This window comes from Thalassophryne amazonica, chromosome 4 (assembly GCF_902500255.1).
Source record: "Thalassophryne amazonica chromosome 4, fThaAma1.1, whole genome shotgun sequence".
Lineage (NCBI taxonomy): Eukaryota > Metazoa > Chordata > Actinopteri > Batrachoidiformes > Batrachoididae > Thalassophryne > Thalassophryne amazonica.
In genome coordinates this window covers 32746314-32768973 of record NC_047106.1, presented here as the reverse complement: position 1 = coordinate 32768973, position 22660 = coordinate 32746314, and the positions used below count along the sequence as shown (strand labels likewise).

The 22660-nt window shown below is 40.0% G+C and overlaps 1 protein-coding gene across 1 annotated transcript; it reads right to left on the bottom strand.

Moving 5' to 3' along the window:
* Window positions 1-5909: 5909 nt before the first annotated feature.
* On the bottom strand, window positions 5910-19704 carry vtna (vitronectin a). The gene is made up of 8 exons (XM_034169358.1): window positions 19547-19704; window positions 13205-13324; window positions 12682-13122; window positions 9883-10022; window positions 8949-9105; window positions 8060-8212; window positions 7434-7979; window positions 5910-6083 (listed from the first exon to the last, which is right to left on the bottom strand). Exons 1-8 carry the CDS (start codon window positions 19602-19604, stop codon window positions 5965-5967), a joined length of 1734 nt encoding a protein of 577 aa, XP_034025249.1. The 5' UTR covers window positions 19605-19704; the 3' UTR covers window positions 5910-5964.
* Window positions 19705-22660: the final 2956 nt, after the last annotated feature.

The following is a 22660-nucleotide window of genomic DNA, read 5'->3' as shown; positions in this document are numbered from 1 at the left end:
TACAAATTACGGGTGTTCGTTGTTGTCCGCAATAAAAATGGCCAAAAATGGCAAATGTCCCAGTATGAATTACGCATATATTAATAATATATAGCGAATATATGATGAACAATCATGGTTGTATAACGCATGTAGTGAGGAAATGGATCAGACACATTGAGATTATCACGGCAGTATTACAGGTGTATTATGATGCATCGCGCACGTGTTGTGCGTGCACGGCATCTACATTGTGGTCATAAATGAAGCACACTCGGCCATCAGCATCACTATTTACACCAACAATACAGCCTCTGGAGCATTTGCTGAACTTGGACAAGTTGAAGGAAAGAAGCAGTGAACCGGGCGAGTGGTGACGTCAGCGGCTCACATCAGAGCGCAGCTCGTCTGAATGATTATAACAAGAAGTTAAACCTGTTATAAACATAGGAATAAATAGTGTAACAGGTGCAGTCAAATAATAACCTTTTTAGACGTCTCAAAATGCTTTCTACAGCTTGTTAGCCAAACATGTAAACATGTATGGAGTATGTAAGGCGGATGTCATCCGCAGCCAAAATTTTGTGCAGCTCAAAAATCCTGGTAACGGAGAAACGTGCCTCTGCAGATAATTGCGGACGTGTGCGGGTGTCAGCCGACTCATACAAGCATGTTTCACGCATATTGCGGATGTTAAGCGAATATGAGCCAATTTTGTGCGCAATCCATACGCAAATCCTCAACGCCAGTGGGACAGGGCCCTAAGAGGTTGATTTAGAAAAGATCAAGGTCACTGGGGTTAAAGGTCGAAAGTTTGATTTTTCACTCTGATGTTGACCAAACATGGCACACAAAATGGGCCCTGGAATCACCCAGGTGATGTCATATTTACAAAAGGTCAATCAATGGAGTCAAAGATCAAAATTACAGTTGTTATCAATTTGCACCAGCTGGCACATATACGGAGGTGAGTTCTGAAATTGCTCAGCAAGGTTACATTTGTCAAATGGCAGTCATTGGGACCAAGGACATGTCTGCCTGTCTGTTTATTGACCTACTCCTCCCAGGTCCTGTTGCTGATTTCTACCAAACGTATGTCAATGACGGTGCTTCAATGGATATTGCCCCTGCATCCCAGGGTGCCAGACTAACTTTAGGACGCCCTGCCTGCTTGTGATCTGGAGGCAGCGACTGCAACTCATGGACCACCAAACTGAGAATAACCTCTGTGAGCCACTGCAGTCTGCACTTAGAATACACCATTCCACGGACACAGCTTTTACTGAAGTGGCACTGATGAGACCTTCAATGGATGTTGGCCCTGCACCCCAGAGTGCCGGACTGACTTCAGGATGCCCTGTCTGTTGCACCAATGACTGTGTGCCTTTTAGTATCTCTATAGCAGACTCTGTTTTTGTTGCTGTTCAGTTTGTGCATGTGTGCGTTTCTGTTTTTTCTGCTTGTAAAAATTGGTAAAATTTTGTAAAACCTTAAGCTTGCACTGTGCACAATTTCTCCAATCACAGCCACATAACTTATCCTGGGTTGTCTGGGTATCTTGGTGGCTTTCCTCACTCTTCTCCTTCTTGCACAGTCACTCAGTTTTTGAGAACTGTCTAATCCATGCAGATTTACCATAAAGTGCTATACTGTTTGTATTTCTTTGTAATTAATGGAAATAAAGTCCAAGACATATTCAGTGGCAGCTTTACCATCCGAGAGCCTCGTCCAAAACAAGACTCCAAGCTGTCGTTGATGTTAAAGGGGCAATACACAGTATTAAGAACAGGGGTGTGTAAACTGTGGATCAGGGTCATTTGGGTAGTTCTCTTGTCATTTTGATTTAAAAAGAGGAAATACAGTTGTTTGACAATAAATGGCTTCACCCAACCACTAACCATGAGTGAAAAAAAAGTTTTTATGTTATTCATATTCTCTCACAAATGGCCAAAAAAGCAAAAATTCTGCCAGGGTATGTAAACTTTTGAGCACAACTGTATCATATAACAGATGAACACACTGATATTTGAGAAGTGAAATGAAGTTTCTAGTATTTACACAAAGCGTGCAATAATTATTTAAACAAACGTGCATAAATTTGGGCACCCTTGTCATTTTATTGATTTGAATACATTTAGCACTAATTATTGGAACACAAAATTGGTTTGGTAAGCTCACGGACCCTCGACCTCCTTACACAGGTGAATCCAGTCATGAGAAAGTGTATTTAAGGTGGCCATTTGCAAATGTTTCCCCTGTTTGCATCTCTTCTAATGAGTGGCAACATGGGAGCCTCTAAACAACTCTCAAATGACCTGAAAACAATGATTGTTCAATATCATAGTTTAGGGCAGGAGTGGCCAAGTTCGGTCCTCGAGATCTACCTTCCTGACACTCTTAGTTGTCTCCCTGCAACAACACACCTGAATCCAATGAAAGATTTGTTAGCTGGCTTTTAATGAGCCTTTCAATGGATACAGGTGTGTTGTTGCAGGGAGACAACTAAGAGTGTCAGGAAGGTAGATCTCGAGGACCGAACTTGGCCACCCCTGGTTTAGGGGAAGGATACAAAAAGCTATGTCAGAGATTTCAGCTGTCAGTTTCCACTGTGAGGAACATATTGAGGAAATGGAAGGCCGCATGCACAGTAAAGGTGGGCGATACTGGGAATTTTGGTATTGATCCGATACCAAGTAAATACAGGCCCAGTATCGCCCATATCAATACCAATACTTTTCATATTTAAGCTTCATAGATCCGAAGGATCCAAAAGACCTAGGATAGAATTTTGCCAAACATTGTACATGACAACAAAATACTTTATCACAATCAACATTTTTGTTTAAAAAAATATCACTCAACACAACTTAAAATCACCTGAGGTAGAGGGTTGACTCGAGGAGAGCGCTGAGTGGGCGGGCCAGACTGAGCCTACCTGCATGGCTGTCAGCTGGCGCTGCTGAGCCACGTGATGGTGCAACAACAAAAGACCAAAGGGGGGAGGGTGCGCTGCTCCGTGTTGTGTGACACAGCACAGCGCTGCTCTTACAAACAGAGAGCAGACTTTGATGAATCTGTGTGCGCAGCAGTCAGTCCGTGCGGGAGAGAAAAAAAGCTTGAGTATGTATCTTTTTACACGAGGATCGTTCAATATCAATACCAGCGTTGGTATCGATATTATCGATGTTAGGATCGATCCGCCCACCTCTAATGCACAGTACTAGTTAAGGCCCGAAGTGGCAGGCCAAGAAAAATCTCAGATAAACTGAAGCAAAGGATGGTGAGAACAGTCATAGTCAACCCACAGACCTGCTCAGAAGACCTACAACATGATCTTGCTGCAGACCGTGTCTCTGTGCATTGTTCAACTATACAGTGCACTCTGCACAAGGAGATGATACAATGCAGAGGAAGCCTTTTCTGTGTACACACCACAAACAGAGTTGCTTGAGGTATGCTAAAGCACATTTGGACAAGCCAACTTCATTTTGAAATAAGGTGCTGTGAAACTAAAATTGAGTTATTTAGACATAACAAGGGGTGGTATGCATGGCTGAAAAAGAACACAGCATTCCAAGAAAAATACTTGCTACCTACAGTAAAATTTGGAGGTCGTTCCATCATACTGTGGGGCTGTGTGGCCAGTGCAGGTACTGGGATTCTTCTTAAAGTTGAGGGTCATGTGGATTCCAGTCAATATCAGTAGATTGTTGAGAAAAATGTTCATGAATCAGTGACAAAGTTGAAGTTGCGCCGGGGCTGGATCTTTTAACAAGACAACGACCCTAAACACTGCTCAAAATCTACTAAGGCATTCATGTAGAGGAACAAGTACAACATTCTGGAATGGCCATCTCAGTCCCCAGACATGAATATTATTGAAAATCTGTGGTGTGATTTTAATCGGGCTGTCCATGCTCAGAAACCAACAAACCTGACTGAACTGGAGATGTTTTGTAAAGAATGGTCCAAAATACCTTCAACCAGAATCCAGACTCTCATTGGAAGCTATTGGAAACATTTAGGAGGCTGTTATTTCTGCAAAAGGATCTACTAAATATTGATGTATTTTTTCAAATTTATGCACCTGCCTAATTTTGTTTAAAGGATTATTGCACACTTTCTGTAAATCCTATAAACTTCATTTCACTTCTCAAATATCACTGTGTTTATCTGCTATATGATATATTTAACTGAAATGATTTATAAAGGAAAATCATGGAAATCATCAGGGGTGCCCAAAGTTTTACATACAACTGTAGATTGTGTACATGTCACGATATGTGTTTCACAGCTGTGACACCCCGGTTAGCTGCGCTGTGGTGCGCCATGCACAACCTTTGACTTGCCTTGGGGCATCACTGCAGTGCTGCGCCACTGCACGTGGTGTTACAGCTATGATCATCATCATAGTCACATACATTATGTAACCCATGAGAGAGCATGACAGTTTATCTGTAATCTAAGTTTTATCTTGGATATAACACCCCGGTCAGATGTGTGCGCGGTGCTCTATGGCTGTGGGACACATTAAGTCGCAGGGACGCACTGTGCTTTCGGTTTGATTGTGCAATGTTCACGCGTAGTTCACAAGATGAATGCGTGCACATACGGCTCATCCGTGCCAAATTCTGGACATGCCGGCAGGAGCTGACGTGCCTGACCATGGTGAATTTCCCTCGAATGCGATCAGACTGTTTCAAATGCTGATTTGACACCGTGAACATATTTAGAACACAGTCAGATTGCAGCTAGAGTCCACCTCGACTGCCGTACGATATTTTTCCACCTCGATTAGCAGGAGGTGGTAATGGTAGAAAATATATTTTTTTTTCAAATATGCTTACATCCACTTCAGAGATTGTGCATTGTGTAATTTGGGAGATATGTCATATCAGAAGTGGGTGTCTACCATGACAAAAAAAAACCCCACCCCATGCAAAAAAGAAAACTGCAATATATACTGTAATTTTAACATCTTTCGAAATATTAGAATGTAATTGTTTTGACTTCATGATTAGTTTTGATGAACCCTGCATTGAACACAACATTCAAGTTTGTGATATATAATGCTCCTGACTTGGTAGTACTTGTTTTAGAGAAGTCACAAAAGCTACATAAGTACTGATATTATTACAGTGCTCATGCAATTACACATGTAATTTCAAGTCACAGCATGGCAAGTTGTAGTAAATCAAGTGTCATGGCCAAACCAAAAACAAGATCTCAGGCTAAAGAATTTGATAAAACCTTTGACAATGGTTTATGTTTTTAAAGTTTTTGAAGAGCATGGCCTCCTCCTAAGTTCTGTTATTCACACAGTGTTACTGAAATAAAACCTCTGTGAAAGAATTGTGTTTATAAAGTTTTTGAAGAGCATGGACAAACTTTACACATAGCGGAATAGCCAGATAATTGAAAATAGACCATACTTTGTTACATTCAAGGGGTGGGGTTATTTTCAAGATATAGGATTAATTTTGATACCAAAATGCTGATATTAATATTGTGAATCATTTCCCAAGTGGATGTATTGAAATTCTGACTTGTGATTTTACCACCTCCTGCTACCTCGACTGCACCTCGACTGTTTTGAACATGAGCAAAACATTTGCGCCAGCCACAGGAATTTGCCCGACTCTATGGAAAGCACTCAGATTGCTGTTGACGTTTTCGATCATGCCTCGACTTTGCCCGAATATTCAATCCGACAGCATTTGGGCTCATTCTGCCTCTGGTGTGATGGGGGTATAAAGAATGATTCTGTTATACACAGTTAATGTACTCCAAAGTCACAAAACACTGTAGTATTATGTTTTAACATCAAAATTTTTGTTGAATTGCATGTTTTAATTATTTATGTCATTAAATTAAGTTCCTCCTTGCCCCCCAAAAAGTTTAAGGTTCTTGACTGAGGATTTGCTGCTTTTTATACATTGCTACAAATTGAGTATTTTTCCCAAATCAAGAAAATATCGTCTCCTTCTATTTCTCTGCCCCAGTTATGTCTGAACAGCCGAGCCAATACTTTGCAATGGATCTGGGGTACCGAGGGAAAGTACGGTCAACTCTCTTCGTCCTTAGGTCCATTCTGTAGTACTTATCTGGAAAACATAAAACAAAGCAGTTAATCATTTTTTTAATTATTATTTCTGGAAAAACTGTGAGAAGTGGAATGAACTGTAATGTCATATAAACTACTGTGCTGGATGGATTTTTTTTTTCATAATAAAGAATATTTCACCATTATAATTTTATAGTGGTGCATTCAAATATTTTTTTGGGTGACTCTACATTAGGAAAGTGATAAAGATAACTATGTTCTTTTGCATTGAAACTGAATATTTATAGCCAAGATTGCATCAGACTTTCAGCTGTATCTGTGATGGAGGCCAGCAGGCGTCACTGTCCATGTCATAGTCAAGAGGCCTCACTGCCCCGACAACCAAAAGATGCTCTCATCACTCAGGCCACAGCCGAGTTTTAGTCGACTGGTCAGAGCGTCTGCCTCCCATGATGGAAATTGTGAGTTTTCATTCTGAGTGGAGCGGGTAGGAGGAGTCATACACAACACAACGCAAACGCAAAGCAGCCGCTACATATACCTTATCACATGTCTCGTCCTTCGGACATGGGCTCATATACATCATGGCATGATACAGGGCGTGATACATAAACAGACATGTAATATGATATTCATCTGTATTATACAATTTTATAAAGAAATGCCATAATCACGTGTTTTTCAAAAACACTTGCAGTAAATATAGCATTTTCTGAATGCAACAAAAAAACAAATTTTGTCTTTTGATTATTTACTCTGAAAGGCCTAATGGCCTCAGCCCTGGACAATTTGTCATTAAATGGCCAGCAGATTCTTTACTTTTTCATACTTTCTAGAGGCCCAGACTCAGAAGTATCTCATACTGGCGAGCCTTTGATTGTCAGATTCTTCTTATTTCTTCAGTCATCCAGATGCCCTGCAAAATGTGAATACGTCTCTTTTAGTTTGGGCTACTGTCTTAGCATGGTGGCCTCCATCAGGGGACCTTGTCCCATGAAGATATGAAGGACTTATTCCCAGCTTATGAAAGAACATTAATTCAATGATGCAGGTAAATTATACACTAATGAAAAGATGGTTATGAATGCTGTATTCCATTTCTACTAATAAACACTCCTAAACCATACACACTGTAGCATTAACATAAGATTATTATTGTCATTATCATTATTATTATTGTTATTAGTAGTAGTAGTATTTTGAGGCATTTTTAATTTATCAAACCCTTTGATGGTGATGAAATGTTTCAGCCCTACATCCTCCATTCAAAGCTTTAAGACTGTTTGGCCTTGGCAGAGGTTTATACTCTGTCTACCTGATGAGTTTGACGCTTTTCCTCACATAATTTTAATAAACAGAATAAGTTATGAATTTTTTGTCACTGTATTACCTCCTTTGAAGAAGTAGACACTCTGTATGGGTCGACTCCTTCGGATAAATTCCCAGTATCCTCTGCCATTTCTATGGTTGTCCCTGGAGTCATAGTTGCCTCTGTTGTATTGTCGGTAACCATTTCCTCTGTTCCAATCCCAGTCATGGTCCCATCTCCTGTTCCACTCACGCCCAAACCGCTCCTCCATTTCCATCCGCTTCTCTTCCATTCTCAGACCAATTTCCCTCCCTTTTTCAGCCATGGCCTGGCCCATGTTTATCCCCCGTTCAGCCATAGTCTCCCAGACCGGTGAGCGGTTTTGCCTTCTGCGGTCCCCTTGTTGCCCGTACTGTTGGTTCCACTGCTGTCCATACTGCTGGTATTGCTGGTGCGACTGTTGACCTTGTCGTTGATCCCACTGCTGGTCAGGACGGTAGTCATTACGTCTCAGTGTGGTCCTCCAAGGTGTGATGTAGATTCTTCCAGCCATGGCTGCATCCACTGGTGCCGTGATTCCCTTCCAGTCTCCATCAATGAAGTCATGACTAGCACGATGCTGAGGCTCTGAAGAAGATGACATAATTAGAGTGCACCTTCCCATCATTTCAAAACATGTACAAATGATGAAAAACAGCAGAACTTACTGTCAGAGAAGAGCTCCCTGAAAAAAGTTTCAAAGTTACTGAAGTACATGTCAGTGTAGCGCCTGAACAAAGTGGACGGAGACCTCTCAGACATGGTGACACATTCAGCATGGGAAGGCTGGTACAAAAACTCGTATGTGTAATACTGATCCCCTGTTTAAAAAAAAAAAAAAAGATATGATAAGATGGCTCAAATGATGTTGTCACGTCACATTAATAGGACTGTGTTCTTAAATAGGGAAGTAATGCTGAATTGCAAATACATTATGATTTAGGGGCAGTTCCCAGAGCTGGGAGAGACCAATTTAAAAACATGACAGTGACACTGTGCACAACAATGTGGCAGTCTTGTAATTAATGTAATATCTACCCAGACTATATGCACTAAAGTCTGTATATAAGAAATAAGCTAAAGATTCCAGAGTGTATAATATAATGGAGAAACTGAGCGGAACAAACAAGACTGACAGACTTTGTGCAAAACTTCACGACTTTTGTTGGTGTTGTCTTTTCTGTTTTGTCTTTAAACTGAAGCTGTGAGTTGCACCTGAAATAATTTTTTTCTTTCCAAAATAAGACTCAAACAGGTATCCTTCTAGCAGTGCGGGTTGCCCATGATTGATCCAAACAAGTGGTAAGAAGAACTTTCAGCACTGACAGAAATCAGTACCTGCTGGGCAGTATGAAAGGTTGCAGCATGAAGAAGTGGGTGTACTTTGAACAACTGGTCTGTGGTAATGCCATGAGTCAAGCTGCCTATTTTTCTCCAAAAGGTGGGACGAGTTCACCGCACAAATCAAATTCCACTCTCTTGGGCTCATACTGTAGGATATGTGCACATTATAGACAGATATAGGACCTGTGTAATGTTCAGTGGTCATAGCAGTACCTTTGAAAAAATAGACCTTCTCTTTTCCATGGTGACTATGAGCAGGGACTGCAAATGCTGCATCCACATGATTGGGAATGTTCTCAAATCCCACACTGATATTTCTTGGATAGTTGGCATCCAGTACACCATTGTCAAAGCGCCAGTATTTGTTTCCCTGTTGAAACATTTGATTAATTTAAACATCAGGTGTTGAAAATGCATCAGGGATGGGGTGAGAGCAGGGGGATGTCCTATTTCAATAAATGGTTTGCCATCAATCCAATCATTGATTTGTCATTCGCAGTCTAATACTCACCTCAGGTTGGCTTTTCAACCATCTGTCAGTAAACAGTGGACTGTATATGGTTACTTAACTACAACATTTCTGTGAGTGCATGTTCTGCCAATTCTGTGTTACGTTTTTCTGTTCCATTTTGTTAGAGTACCCAATGCAGATGGTCACCCACTGAATCTGGTCTGCTTGAAGCTTCTTCCTGTCATCAAAAAACACTGATGGAGTTGTTCCTTAACACTGTCATAAATGTGTGTACTCATAGGATGTGTCAAGGCCTTGTTCATGTGTAGCACCTTGAGTTGATTTATGTGGTGATTTGGCATTCTCTCTCTCTCTCTATATATATATATATCTATATCTATATATATGTATATATAGATATATATATATATATATTTGCAAATTAAGTGAATTGAATTGAGCAATTTTATACAAAACCCATCCTCGTAAAGCTTTTCAGTGCGTTATTCTTTGAGAATCAGCATTACACGCTTGAAATTAAGTTATGTCCATCATGGTGAGTTATATCGGATGGAAGGTCAAATGACACCACCAGTTTGCTCCCCTGGCTGGATAGAAATAGGGCGGTGTTCATTGGGTAAACTGAGTTTGAGACCGTTGATGTACAGTAAGAAAACTTAGTTGCATTAGTCCCACCTTGAAGATGTAGGTTTTCCCCTGACAGTTGATACGGGTGAACGCAGCATCAATAGGACCGCTGATGCCCCAGACATCCTCAATAAGCTTTGGATAACCAGGAAAAACTGACTTCTGGTCCAGTTCAAAAAAGTATTTCCCTGAGAAACACACAAGAAAGTTGGACCAGTGATCATATAGGCCATTACCACCAGGGTTGGGAGGGTTACTTTAAAAATGTATTCCGATACAGTTACTAGTTACCTGTTGAAAAATGTAATCAGTAATCTAATCCAAGTACCATAATATTAAAGTAATGTAATTTGATTACTTTCAATTACTTCTGGATTACTCCAATATCAGATATGCTAATACAGACAAAAGAAACTAAATAGAAATAGTCTTGACCACATAGTACAGTTTATTAAGCAAAAATAAAACTGTTTCTTTTACATGGCATCTGTTTTACTTCACATTATGAATTAAGAGCGCCACAATATTGTTTTAAACACACCCAGTGTTCACCTGCTAAACTTTCAACAAAAAAATGCCAAACAAATGAAGGATAATGAAAACTCAGGCATGTGTGGATGAATTTGTAATTAAAAGTGGCTTACAGAACAATATACAAAACAAAAAAAACGTCTACTACTTGTTCAGTAAAATGATCTTACTTTAGTCTTTCACATGGCATTCGCACCATGTTTAACATATCAGTCCACTTATTGAACTTTCAAAATAAGAACAACAGCATAATGAAAACCATTAAGTAAATACTGTCAGTAAGGAGGCGTGGTCGCCATTTTAATTCTGGGCAAGTTAGTGATTTGCGTGCATAGAAGTTCAAAAAACGGGTGGAATATGCCGGAAAGCTGCGCATGTTGACAAAGCCACAAACAGAGGAACAAGGGAGACAATATTTCCTTCCATAAGTAAGTGGTTTTAGTTATTCTTGTCACTTTGTCTGTGATATTTGGATGATAAACAGCTGTATGTCTCCTGCCGTACCTGTGTCGCCCGATGACACGGACCATTAACTCTTCACTTATGTCTAGTTGATATTTTCCACTGCTAGACCAATGTCTAGTTAAAATACATGTCGTTAGTGACTAAAATTGTTCGACAACACTGGGGATTTTTTTTTTTTAATTTGCACCTTAAAATAATGAGATTATAATGACCCGCGCTGTGCCGCTCACAGTCACAGTCACACATACCGCGGTTAGGTTAGTTTGATTTTCCACACAGAGATGTGTACCCACACCACTGACTTCATGAATGAAACTCGGTCAATAAAGGATAATTGTGTAAAAATATAATATGTATATAAATGTATTGTAATGACTTTAGGAGCTGCGCTGCGTGTAACAGAGCAGCAGCTGCAGCAGGACGCCTCAGCTCAGCAGCTTGAACAGTGCAGATCTGTGTAACTTTCAACACTAATATTTGGGAATGTGTGTGTCCGAGTAAGTTTAATACTTTCCTGACATATTTTAATGTAATTTAATTTTTACTGGCTCAATATCCAGGTCAAAATGGCATTTTAACACGTATTTTGTGAGCATTTTTCTGAGTGCGTCCAGTCGCGGATCTCCATTGAAAATGCATTAACATCCGGGTACTTCATCAATATTTTGCTCAGTTAGGAGACGTCATGTCGCTGTCCATGAAGGGACGTTTTTGTTTCAAAGAAAAAAAAAATTATGTACAGATAATATCATAAAATGCATTAAAATTGTAATCCTGCGAAGTAATCCCCATTTTTACTAAATATACCTGTAATCTGAATACGTCTTTTTTTTCCTGTAACTGTAGCAGAATACAGTTACCTTTTTTTTGTATCCTAATTACGTAACGCCGTTACATGTATTCCGTTACTCCCCAAGCCTGATTACCACAGATGGTCTTCTACAACATCAAAGAATGCTATGAATTCAGAATGGTTAGTTACAGTCTACACATTTATCATGCAATACTGTTTGGTCCCAGACTCCACCCAGGTCCTTCTGCCAGGTTCTATTAAACATGGTATGTGAATGAAGGTTAACCTGTAATTGCCCTTAAAGGGTATGTTGTGGGAAAATTCAAGGTCATTGGGGGGGGGGTGTCAGATGTTAAAATATCGATCCCCCAGTTTCCACCAAACTTGGCAAACATGTAGGTGGATTCTGGAACTGACCATCTGAGGTCATATGTGTTAAAAGGTAATCATTGGGGTCAATATCAAGGTCACTGGGGTCAAAGGTCTATTTTTTCCCCACCCCAATTTGGACCAAACTTGGCACACATATGTAGGTAGGTTCCAGAGTTTCCCAGATAATGCGGAATTTGCCAAAGGTCAATCAGTCATTGGTGTCAGAGTCAAGTATTTCTCTCTATGTGATGTCCTACTCCTCCCAGGTCCTTTAACTGACTCCTACCAAGTTTAGTGTGGCTGAAGGTCAATGTTTTACTTAAAGGGGTTGTTTTAGCAAAGGTCAAGGTCATTGAAGTCACGGCAATGGAATTTGATTTTCAACCTAGTTTTAACCACACATGACGTGTAGGTGAATTCCAGAATTTTGGTTGCAAGGTCAGTCAAACCTCAATTATTTGGGTTAAGGTCAAAGTCATTGGGGTAAAAGGTCAGATTTTCAACAAGCAATGAATTCTGCCATTTACCAGGAAATTCTATCGTAAACAAGGTGTCCACATCGTTATTGATGTTATGCTTTCCCCAGCTATCTACTGTAGCCCTTACTGTCTTCATGCCCACTGGTACTATTGCCCAGTACAATCAGAATTACATTAACATAAATAGAATTTGTGTCAATCACTTACCTCTGAAAGCATAGATGGAGCCATTTTTTAACTGCATGAAGGAGTCAAAGGGTCGGCCGCTGCAGACCTCAGCATCTGGATCTGGAGCGCCAGTGGTGGCTGTTGAGAGAGCTGTGGTTGTCTCCGGTGTTGCTTGAGTCACATCTGCCACAGGGATGCTGGGAACCTTCTGCACAGAGGATGCTGTCTGTAAAACAGGTATGATCTGTGTAACTGGGACTCTCTGACTCGGCTCCATCTCTCTAGGAGATTTGGTAATTTCTGGAAATTTCTGCCTTCTAGGACCAAAGTCTAAGATGGGGCTCTTTGTGGGCTCGGGATCATAAGTAATTGTAGAAAAGGAGCTGTCACTCCCTGAAGGCTGAGGAGCAGGCATGGTAACATTAAACAGGTCTTCATTGTCATCATCATCCTCTGCAAAGGCAAATGTGTCTCCACGTGCTGAGGGGAAAAGAACGACACATCCATCAACACCTAGTACAATTTCTACTACCCAGTTTGTGAAGATGATGGTGATTCTTACTGTTCTTATGACAGGTGGCCTCAAAGTCAGAGCAGCAGCTCTTGTAATACTTGCACATTGAGTCACACTGGCACATCTTGTCTGCGTCAAAGCCATACTCACAGCGGCCCAAACATGAGTCTTAGAGTGACGTGAAAGAGTTAAAGATATCACCCACCACAGTACAACAGGAAGACAGTAAAAAAATGAGCAGATACACTTTTTATAGTCTTACATAAAATTCTGATAAAATTTTGATAAAAAAATAGACTATACACTGTAAACCTGAACAAATTAGCAGATCTCAAAAATATTGAGGCAATCAACTGCCACAAAATTTTCTGAGTTCTTAAAATTAAAAGTCAATTGTTCCAATAATAAGTCACCAGGTATGGATGGCTATTCGGGGGAATTTTATAAACACTTTCTAGATGAAGTCACACCCCTTTTACAAAGAGTATATAATTATGCCTTAGCTAAAAAAGACCCACCAAAAAAAAAAAAATTCTAACAACAATACTGGCTAAAAGAATTCAAAAGTGCATTAACAGAATAATTAAGTACGATCAAACAGGGTTCATACCTGGTCGCCTGGGAATAAATAATATAAGAAGAACACTAAACATTATGTCCATAGCAAAACAGAAACAGGAACCTTCAATGCTTCTCAGCTTAGATGCTGAGAAAGCATTTGATAGGGTGGATTGGCTGTATCTGGAGAATACATTGGGGAAAATGGGATTTCACTCAGATTTTATTGATTGGATTAGAGTGTTGTATACAGAACCCACATCAAAAGTACGAGTAAATGGACATTGTTCTGAACCTTTCAGACTGAAAAGAGGAACTAGACAGGGGTGCCCACTTTCTCTTTTATTATTTGCTATAAGCATAGAACCACTGGCGGAAATGATCTGAGATAATGACAATATACAGGGAGTATCGGTGGGTGGAGTAGAGTACAAGATTTCGCTCTATGCGGATGATGTGATACTGTATATTACCAACCTGCAGACGTCTGTCTCGGCACTTATGGATTGTCTGGGGGACTTTGGAATGATATCAGGTTATAAGGTCAATGAGACAAAGTCGCAAGCAATGATGTTGGTGGCTAGATTTGGATAAAGTTGCTTTGTTTAATTGGCCCACCCAAGGATTTAAGTATTTAGGCATAATGGTTACACCACAAACCTCACAATTATATACAGAAAACTATGGGAAATTGTTTTTGTCAATAAAATCTGACCTGGTCCGCTGGGAAATTTTACCCTTATCCCTAATCGGGAGAATAGAAACAGTTAGGATGAATCTCCTTCCTCGGTTGTTATATTTGTTCCAGGCCCTCCCTATTTGGATTCCATCCTCTACTTTTAAAAGGTTGGACAAAATGATTTCTTTATTCATTTGGCAAAGGAAAAAACCTCTAGTTCAGCTGAAACTATTATGTAGTCCAAGAAAAAAATGGGGGTCTTGGTTTGCCTAATTTGAAATTGTATTATTGGGCTGCACAGATGCGTGGGTTAGTAGAATGGGTATTGCAGGATGAGGAAACAAATTGGATAAAACTAGAAAACCATGCTTCCCAAATTGTTTCATTAGAGACCGTACCTTTTTTAGAACAAAAGAAATGGAGAGATTTGAAAATAAAAAACGAGTGGAATGTGAGTAGGAAGAAAATCAATGCACCTTTAACAACCTCACAGGCACTTAAAATCACTAAGATTGCTGATTTTTTACCTAATAAATTAGACTCTGGATTTAAGGGGTGGGCAGAAAGGGGTTTGATAACTATCCATCAGATGTTTGATGGAGGGATATTAAAATCTTTTAAACAGTTGCAGGACAAATGTGGTTTAGGTTCTGATGGTTTTTTTTTCTCGATATTTACAATTACGAGACTATTTAGTGTCATGTGCAGAATGGGATGCTTTGAAACAACTGCCTACACCAATTGAACAAATATTAATTAAGGTGATTGCAGAAAAAAGTAAAGTTAAAATAATATCGAACATGTATAAATATTTACATTCTCAACTGTCTGATAACTCACTGGAAGTGAAGGGGAAGTGGGAGTTAGAAGCAAACACAATTATTGAGGATGAAGAATGGGAAGAGGCGTGTGAAAGAGGCCATAAAATTACTAGCAGTCCGATTTGGACGGAGTTCAATTGGAAAATTAAGTTAAGATTTTTTAAGACACCATCAAATACCTTTAATAATGATAATAGTAAAACTAATCTGTGTTGGAGGGATTGCAAACAAATTGGGGATTATTTGCATATTTTTTGGGACTGCCCCGCCTTGAAACCATATGTTGGGAAGGTGTCGTAACACGGACCCACAACAGGGGGCGCAAATGAACGGACAATGGATAAGAAAAGGAGTAACAATTTAATGTTGTGAAAGAACACAACGGAATACAAACAGAAATAATGGATGCCAATTGTACACAGGAGGACTGTGGGCAGGCTCGAAGATAGGAGACCTCGGATGATCGAAGAGCCGGGGCCCACACCGTTTCCACCACCAACGGCCTGAAGAACACCGAAGCCGCCAAGCCCTGAGTCCCCAGGTGGTCTCTGTCCTCCGTTGTCGGCCCTGGTACTGCTGGCAGACAAGAAACAGAAGGCGGTGAATGTGAGTCCTCACACCCAGCAACCTTTACACTCAATTCCTCCGGGAGGGATAGCCTCCACCTCCAGGTACGTCTTTACGCGTGCAGCTCCTGTTTGTCCCTCTTCTGGGTCTTCACAGGAATGCGACTGCACACAGAACAATGTTAGACAATCAATAATTCAGCAGAGAAAGTTACCTCTAGGAGTAGATGATTTCTCGGCGAGGAGGTGGAGTTGTAATCCGCTTCTTATGAGGTGGTTGATGAGTGACAGCTGTCACTTCCAATGGCTCCGGCGCCCTCTCATGCTTGAAGCCCGCACTCCAAGCAGGGCGCCGACTGGTGGTGGTGGGCCAGCAGTACCTCCTCTTCAGCGGCCCACACAACATATTGGCTAGGGATCCGAGATCCGACCCATCCTAAATTTTAATTTGCTGCTGGATCCAAAATATTACATTATAGGGCTGACCCCAAGGGGTGGTTTGACAAAAAGGGAAGCTCAATTGCTCCACATTTGTTTATTGGTAGCAAAGAAAATTATAACGAGATCTTGGTTAAAAGCACTACCTCCCACTCTCCCTCAATGGCGTGAGGGATTAAAAAACGTATATCTGATGGAAAAAATTACGGCAAAGCTTCATTTGAATATGGATTTGTTTTTGGATAGGTGGACCCCTGTCATTATTTAGTTTGGTTGGGCATAATTATACTTGCTCAGGGTTCCTCACTGGAATTATGTGTTTTCCTTCTTTTTTTTTTCCTACCAGTTGTAGATAAAGTAAAATATATTTTAGGATATACCCCTTTTACTTTCAATGGGATGGAATACCGTCCTAGAATTTTCTGAGTCACTCTGTTCGATTTGTTGCATTAATTTTATGTTGTAATCAGTGATGCCGGTAACGCGTTACTCTAATCTGACCACTTTTTTTTTAGTAACGAGTAATCTAACGCGTTAATCTTTCCAAATCAGTAATCAGATTAAAGTTACTACTTCATGTCACTGTGCGTTACTATTATTTTTCATTGTGGGTCGATAGCAGCATTAAACTTGGTCTGTGGGCAGGAGGTCGGGGTTCGACTGAACTGCCCACTTTAAGTGAGCTGTGAGCTTTTCATCCGCGGTTTTTTGCAGCTGCTCGACTCGTCCTCACCTCTTAAAGCACGGTGATCAGCACACCTGCACTGAGCTTTACAAAGACATTTTTATACTTTTTTTCCTCCTTTATTTAGAGCTGAGCCGCTCTTTATCTGGTCATTAAAAACAGCTGATCCTCCGCGACGCGTCAACAACTAACACTATTTTCCACTCAAATGCACCTAAACTCTCTTTCTGAGGACCACATGATGTGAAAACACAATAAAACTTTCTTACCTGTAAATCTGGTCACGTTTTCTGCATAAATAAGTGTTATCCATTCTTTGTGCTCAAACGCCAAAGTAGGGGCGAATCCAGATGGAATGGGGGCGTGGGGCAGGGATGTGCCCCCCTCACAACACCCCTAGATTAAAGGTCCAGTTTTGAAGCCTTTTTTTTTTACTAAAACTACTAATACTACTTAAAATAATATTAATTTCGACAAGTAAAATATTTAGAGAGAATTTAAATGTTAGAAAAATGCTAGAATGAATTTAATAGTTACATTTATAAACAATGTAGGTTCGAAATTGCAAGTTTTACTGTTACAGTGCTGTCAACAGTTAAATATGAGGTCAAGAAAGAGGTCTTTATTTTACTTTTTATAAAACAAGTATTTATTTTCATTGAAGTCAAGAAAGGGTGACTATAAAGTAAGTTTTGGCAAAACAGGTATCATTGTCATGTTGACGTGGGTTGTTGTCGGCAGCTGGGAAAAGTAACTAAAAAAGTAACTAGTAATCTAACTTAGTTACTTTTACAATTGAGTAATCAGTAAAGTAACTAAGTTACTTTTTCAAGGAGTAATCAGTAATCTGATTACTTTTTCAAAGTAACTGTGGCAACACTGGTTGTAATTGAATATGGAGTTGCCCTTTTGAATACAGTGTTAAAAAAAAAAAAAAGTCAATTGTTCCCAGAACTTAAAAGTTTCAATTATATGCTACTTGTACCTTATGATTACAACTGAATTAAAGTGTTCATTAAGTTAAAAGTAAGTCTCTTCAGCTGCTTCATTGCTTTCTAGTCAGGTTCACCACAGCAGATTCAAAGTGGATCTGCATGTTGAGCTGACAACTTTTATGGCAGATACCCTTCCTGACACAACTCCACATTACACAGAGAAATGTTGCAGAGGTGGGGTTTGAACCAAGAACCTTCTGCACCAAAACCAAGCATACTAACCACTTGGCCACCACCCCTGCTAAAGTGTTCATGAAGTCAACATAAATATTTTCATATATAATTACTTAATTCTTTTAAGTTGTGCTTAAGTTATACTTTGAAGTTTTGTTTACTTAATATACAATTCAATCAATCAATCAATTTTTTTATATAGCGCCAAATCACAACAAACAGTTGCCCCAAGGCGCTTTATATTGTAAGGCAAGGCCATACAATAATTATGTAAAACCCCAACGGTCAAAACGACCCCCTGTGAGCAAGCACTTGGCTACAGTGGGAAGGAAAAACTCCCTTTTAACAGGAAAAAACCTCCAGCAGAACCAGGCTCAGGGAGGGGCAGTCTTCTGCCGGGACTGGTTGGGGCTGAGGGAGAGAACCAGGAAAAAGACATGCTGTGGAGCGGAGCAGAGATCGATCACTAATGATTAAATGCAGAGTGGTGCATACAGAGCAAAAAGAGAAAGAAACAGTGCATCATGGGAACCCCCCAGCAGTCTACGTCTATAGCAGCATAACTAAGGGATGGTTCAGGGTCACCTGATCCAGCCCTAACTATAAGCTTTAGGAAAAAGGAAAGTTTTAAGCCTAATCTTAAAAGTAGAGAGGGTGTCTGTCTCCCTGATCTGAATTGGGAGCTGGTTCCACAGGAGAGGAGCCTGAAAGCTGAAGGCTCTGCCTCCAATTCTACTCTTACAAACCCTAGGAACTACAAGTAAGCCTGCAGTCTGAGAGCGAAGCGCTCTATTGGGGTGATATGGTACTACGAGGTCCCTAAGATAAGATGGGACCTGATTATTCAAAACCTTATAAGAAGAAGAATTTTAAATTCTATTCTAGAATTAACAGGAAGCCAATGAAGAGAGGCCAATATGGGTGAGATATGCTCTCTCCTTCTAGTCCCCGTCAGTACTCTAGCTGCAGCATTTTGAATTAACTGAAGGCTTTTAAGGGAACTTTTAGGACAACCTGATAATAATGAATTACAATAGTCCAGCCTAGAGGAAATAAATGCATGAATTAGTTTTTCAGCATCACTCTGAGACAAGACCTTTCTGATTTTAGAGATATTGCGTAAATGCAAAAAAGCAGTCCTACATATTTGTTTAATATACACTTTGAATGACATATCCTGATCAAAAATGACTCCAAGATTTCTCACAGTATTACTAAAGGTCAGGGTAATGCCATCCAGAGTAAGGATCTGGTTAGACACCATGTTTCTAAGATTTGTGGGGCCAAGTACAATAACTTCAGTTATTGTAATTAGTTCAAGTCAATCAAAAAAACTGTAGTTTAATTTATTCACAAAGCAAGACCATGTTACACAAACTTGAAATATTTAAGTAAGTAGACCGTTTTCCTAAAACTTGAGTTTACACCGCTTAATTTTAATTAATTTGAACATTTGGGTTTACAGTGTACTTACCATCTGCAGCAAAGGTAGGAGCGCTCAGCGCGAGCAGTACAACTAGCCACAGCCTCATGCTGTCCGTGCTGTGTGAGACTAAAGAATGAGAAGGCAGTGAAGGACTGTGAGCTACTGATCACTGAAATCATGCGTCGGTCAGCCTGCAGCCTTGTTGACTTTAACCGTACTAGTCTTTCAACTAGAGCAAATAGACAGGGAAATCAATACAAAAACTCCCACATTTCAGCAAAGATGTCCCCTGACCATTCTCTTTTGGCATGTTTACTATTCCAATCAGGTCCACAAGTATTTAGAAAGTGAAATTTTTTAAGATATTCCTTTGTTTGTCCCACATGGGGAAAGTTGCAGTGTCGCAGTAGCAGTGATAATCAAATTGTGCAACGGTAGGGAAAATTAAAGTGTGCAAATAGAAGGCAAATTACAAAAACCTAGGTATGGCAACGCGAGAGAATGAAAAATAGAGACGTGTTATGTACACTGTAGTATAATGCTGTAGTAGTTTTCTATTTTTGGCAGTGTTGCATCTGTATACCACAATAGCAGAGTTGAAATGAAACAATCAATAAGTGATTGAATGTAGAGTTTTAGCTTTGATTAACAAAATTATTGAGGAATTACAGAGTCCCTTCATTGTCACAGGCCATAAGTACCTGGACAAACTAAATAAAAAAAATTATTGTTGCAGCTTGTGTGCCTTTGTAGGTGAGGAAAGTCTTATTGACCTTGACTTTACGAATAAAGCTGCGATCTTTGTGGAATCACTGGATGCCCTGACTGCAGCACTTGAGAAACTTGAGGAAGATCTGAGATTTATTGTTATGTTTCGGACGCAGCCCGGAGAACCGACCAGCGTTTGAAGGACCCAGTATAAAATAAGCAGAGCACGGTACAAAGGATAACAGAGTTTAATAAACATAACAGTGATGTGAAAAAATATAAAAGTGCGCGGTCTGGCATGGTGGATTGCGGTGCGCTCCCAGCAGCGCTAACGGTCCGGAGCCAGAACCAATTCGGACCCAAGGACCCTGCCGACACCCCCCAGGTGGCCGCGACAAACCGAGTCTGTGAAAGAAGGAATCATTATGTGAGTCCACACTCAACACACAGAGAGACCACTCAAAGGTGTACAAACAGCAAACACTTCCTGGCTTAATTGCAAATCAGCTTCCCACCCTGCAGGCATAGAACACCCTGTTCACAAAACTCCACTGCAGTGGAAGCTGATTTAAACAACCAACATACAGCTCAATATAATAAGGTGTGAGGGACACCACATTTACTGACTGTATAAATGTTAGTCACAAAATCTAACGTACCTCAGGAAGTGTGCTGACGAGCGTGAGACCTCACCCTCTCCTCTTTCACAGACCATGCATCAAACCTGGACGTTCTCTGCATCCACTGATGATGAGATGGCTCCCGAGACGACAATCTCACCCGTCTGGTCACAAGGTCAAGTCTCTAGCAAATACACACTGTGTACTCCAGTCTTAAATGCCACCATGTTCCAATCCATGTAGATGCACCACAGCTGTGAGTCCTGATGAGCCGCAGGTGATCAGCCTCAGGTGATCAGGGTGAGGTCCTGATAAACTCAGCTACACAGCCACTCAGTCCCAAATGCAAGCCACCTGGAAGGAAAAACAAAAGACAGGACAGAAAACAGAAACAAAAGGCAGCCAGGCCCCCCCAGCCACACAACATTTATATGAATATCTAGGCTTTCAGTGACTTCTTGGATTTGGCCATCAGAAGTTTATCTGTTGAACTTGCAGAGATATTTACTTATCTCCACAGTAACATTCTTAACTCTGGGTTTTTGACCTTTGAGATCAAGTGACGACTGAAAAGAACTTGTGGGGTCATGAGGTCCCTGAACAGAGGTGTTTGTCAATTCTGATATCTTTTCAAGAGAATGTAGGTCCAAGTCTTCCGGGTCCCGGGGCTTCCTCTTCTTACTGTATGTTTGTGAGACTTGGACACTACCCACTGTCGTGTTGGGATGACTGCTGGTTGTTTTTGGTACTAGAGCTCTTGTGAGGATACTTGGTACCACCTGGCATTGTGTCATTTTGGAAGACAAGAGTATTATTTGCATTGTGAGGGAGTGTCAGTTTGAATGTAATAGCTGTAAAACAATCAGGAAGAACTAGTTTATTTCTCCGATTTAGTACATTTCTCACTGAAAACCACACCTGCTCCTAATCCAGCATCCACAAACAATCCAGCTGGTGTTTGCAATTGATGAGATACACAAACGTTCACCAGATGCGAAAGCACCTGTCTTTATTAATGTTATGATGATGTTTTTTCAGAAGAATTTCTTGCTTTTCACTACTGCCAGCAGGGGGTGGTGGTTTGAAGAAATAACAGTACAGTAAATTAAACTCAGAATTTTTGGTTGAGTTGAACTAATTGTATATTAAGTAAGCAAAGCTTCAAAGCATAACTTAAAATAATTAAGTAATTACAAATTTGAATTCCACTTATTTCTACTGTTTAAGCATTACAGTATTTGTCTGATGTCAGTGACATATGGTGGGTGTGGTGAGGGATGATATTAAAGCACACAACCTGTTTTTGTGAGCTCTGTCAGGATGAGGAGACTAATGTGCAATCACAGATTGTACAAAGAATGTTCAAGAAAGACACTATTTAGTGTTTCTGAAGTTGGCTAAGTTTTACTCTGGATCAGATATACAGGAAGTAGCACAAGTGATAAATACAGAGTTGGAAAAAGTTAAACATTGGTTTGATATAAACAGATTGTCACTAAATATTAATAAGACTAATTTCATATTGTTTAATGATAGAGCGAAAGAAAATAATGTGTCATTACAAATAGATGGAATGGATATACAAAGGGTAAAAGAAATGAAATTTTTAGGAGTCATGATTGATGAAGATCTTACATGGAAGTCACACATAAATTACATAAAAGGAAAAATAGCGAAAGCCATTGCTGTTTTGCATAAAGTAAAATATTCATTAAATAGTTATGGTTTATTAACATTGTACAATTCATTGATTGTCCCATATTTAACTTACTGTGTAGAAATCTGGGGATCAACATATACAACCTATATACAACCTTTATTTATTTTGCAGAAA

Coding starts and splice junctions, on each gene's coding strand:
- vtna (XM_034169358.1), bottom strand. CDS start 19,604: ATGAGGCTGTGGCTAGTTGTACTGCTCGCGCTGAGCGCTCCTACCTTT. Junction 13,123..13,204: donor GGCCACCTGTCATAAGAACA/GTAAGAATCACC, acceptor TTTTCCCCTCAG/CACGTGGAGACACATTTGCC. Junction 7,980..8,059: donor CAGGGAGCTCTTCTCTGACA/GTAAGTTCTGCT, acceptor CATCTTCTTCAG/AGCCTCAGCATCGTGCTAGT.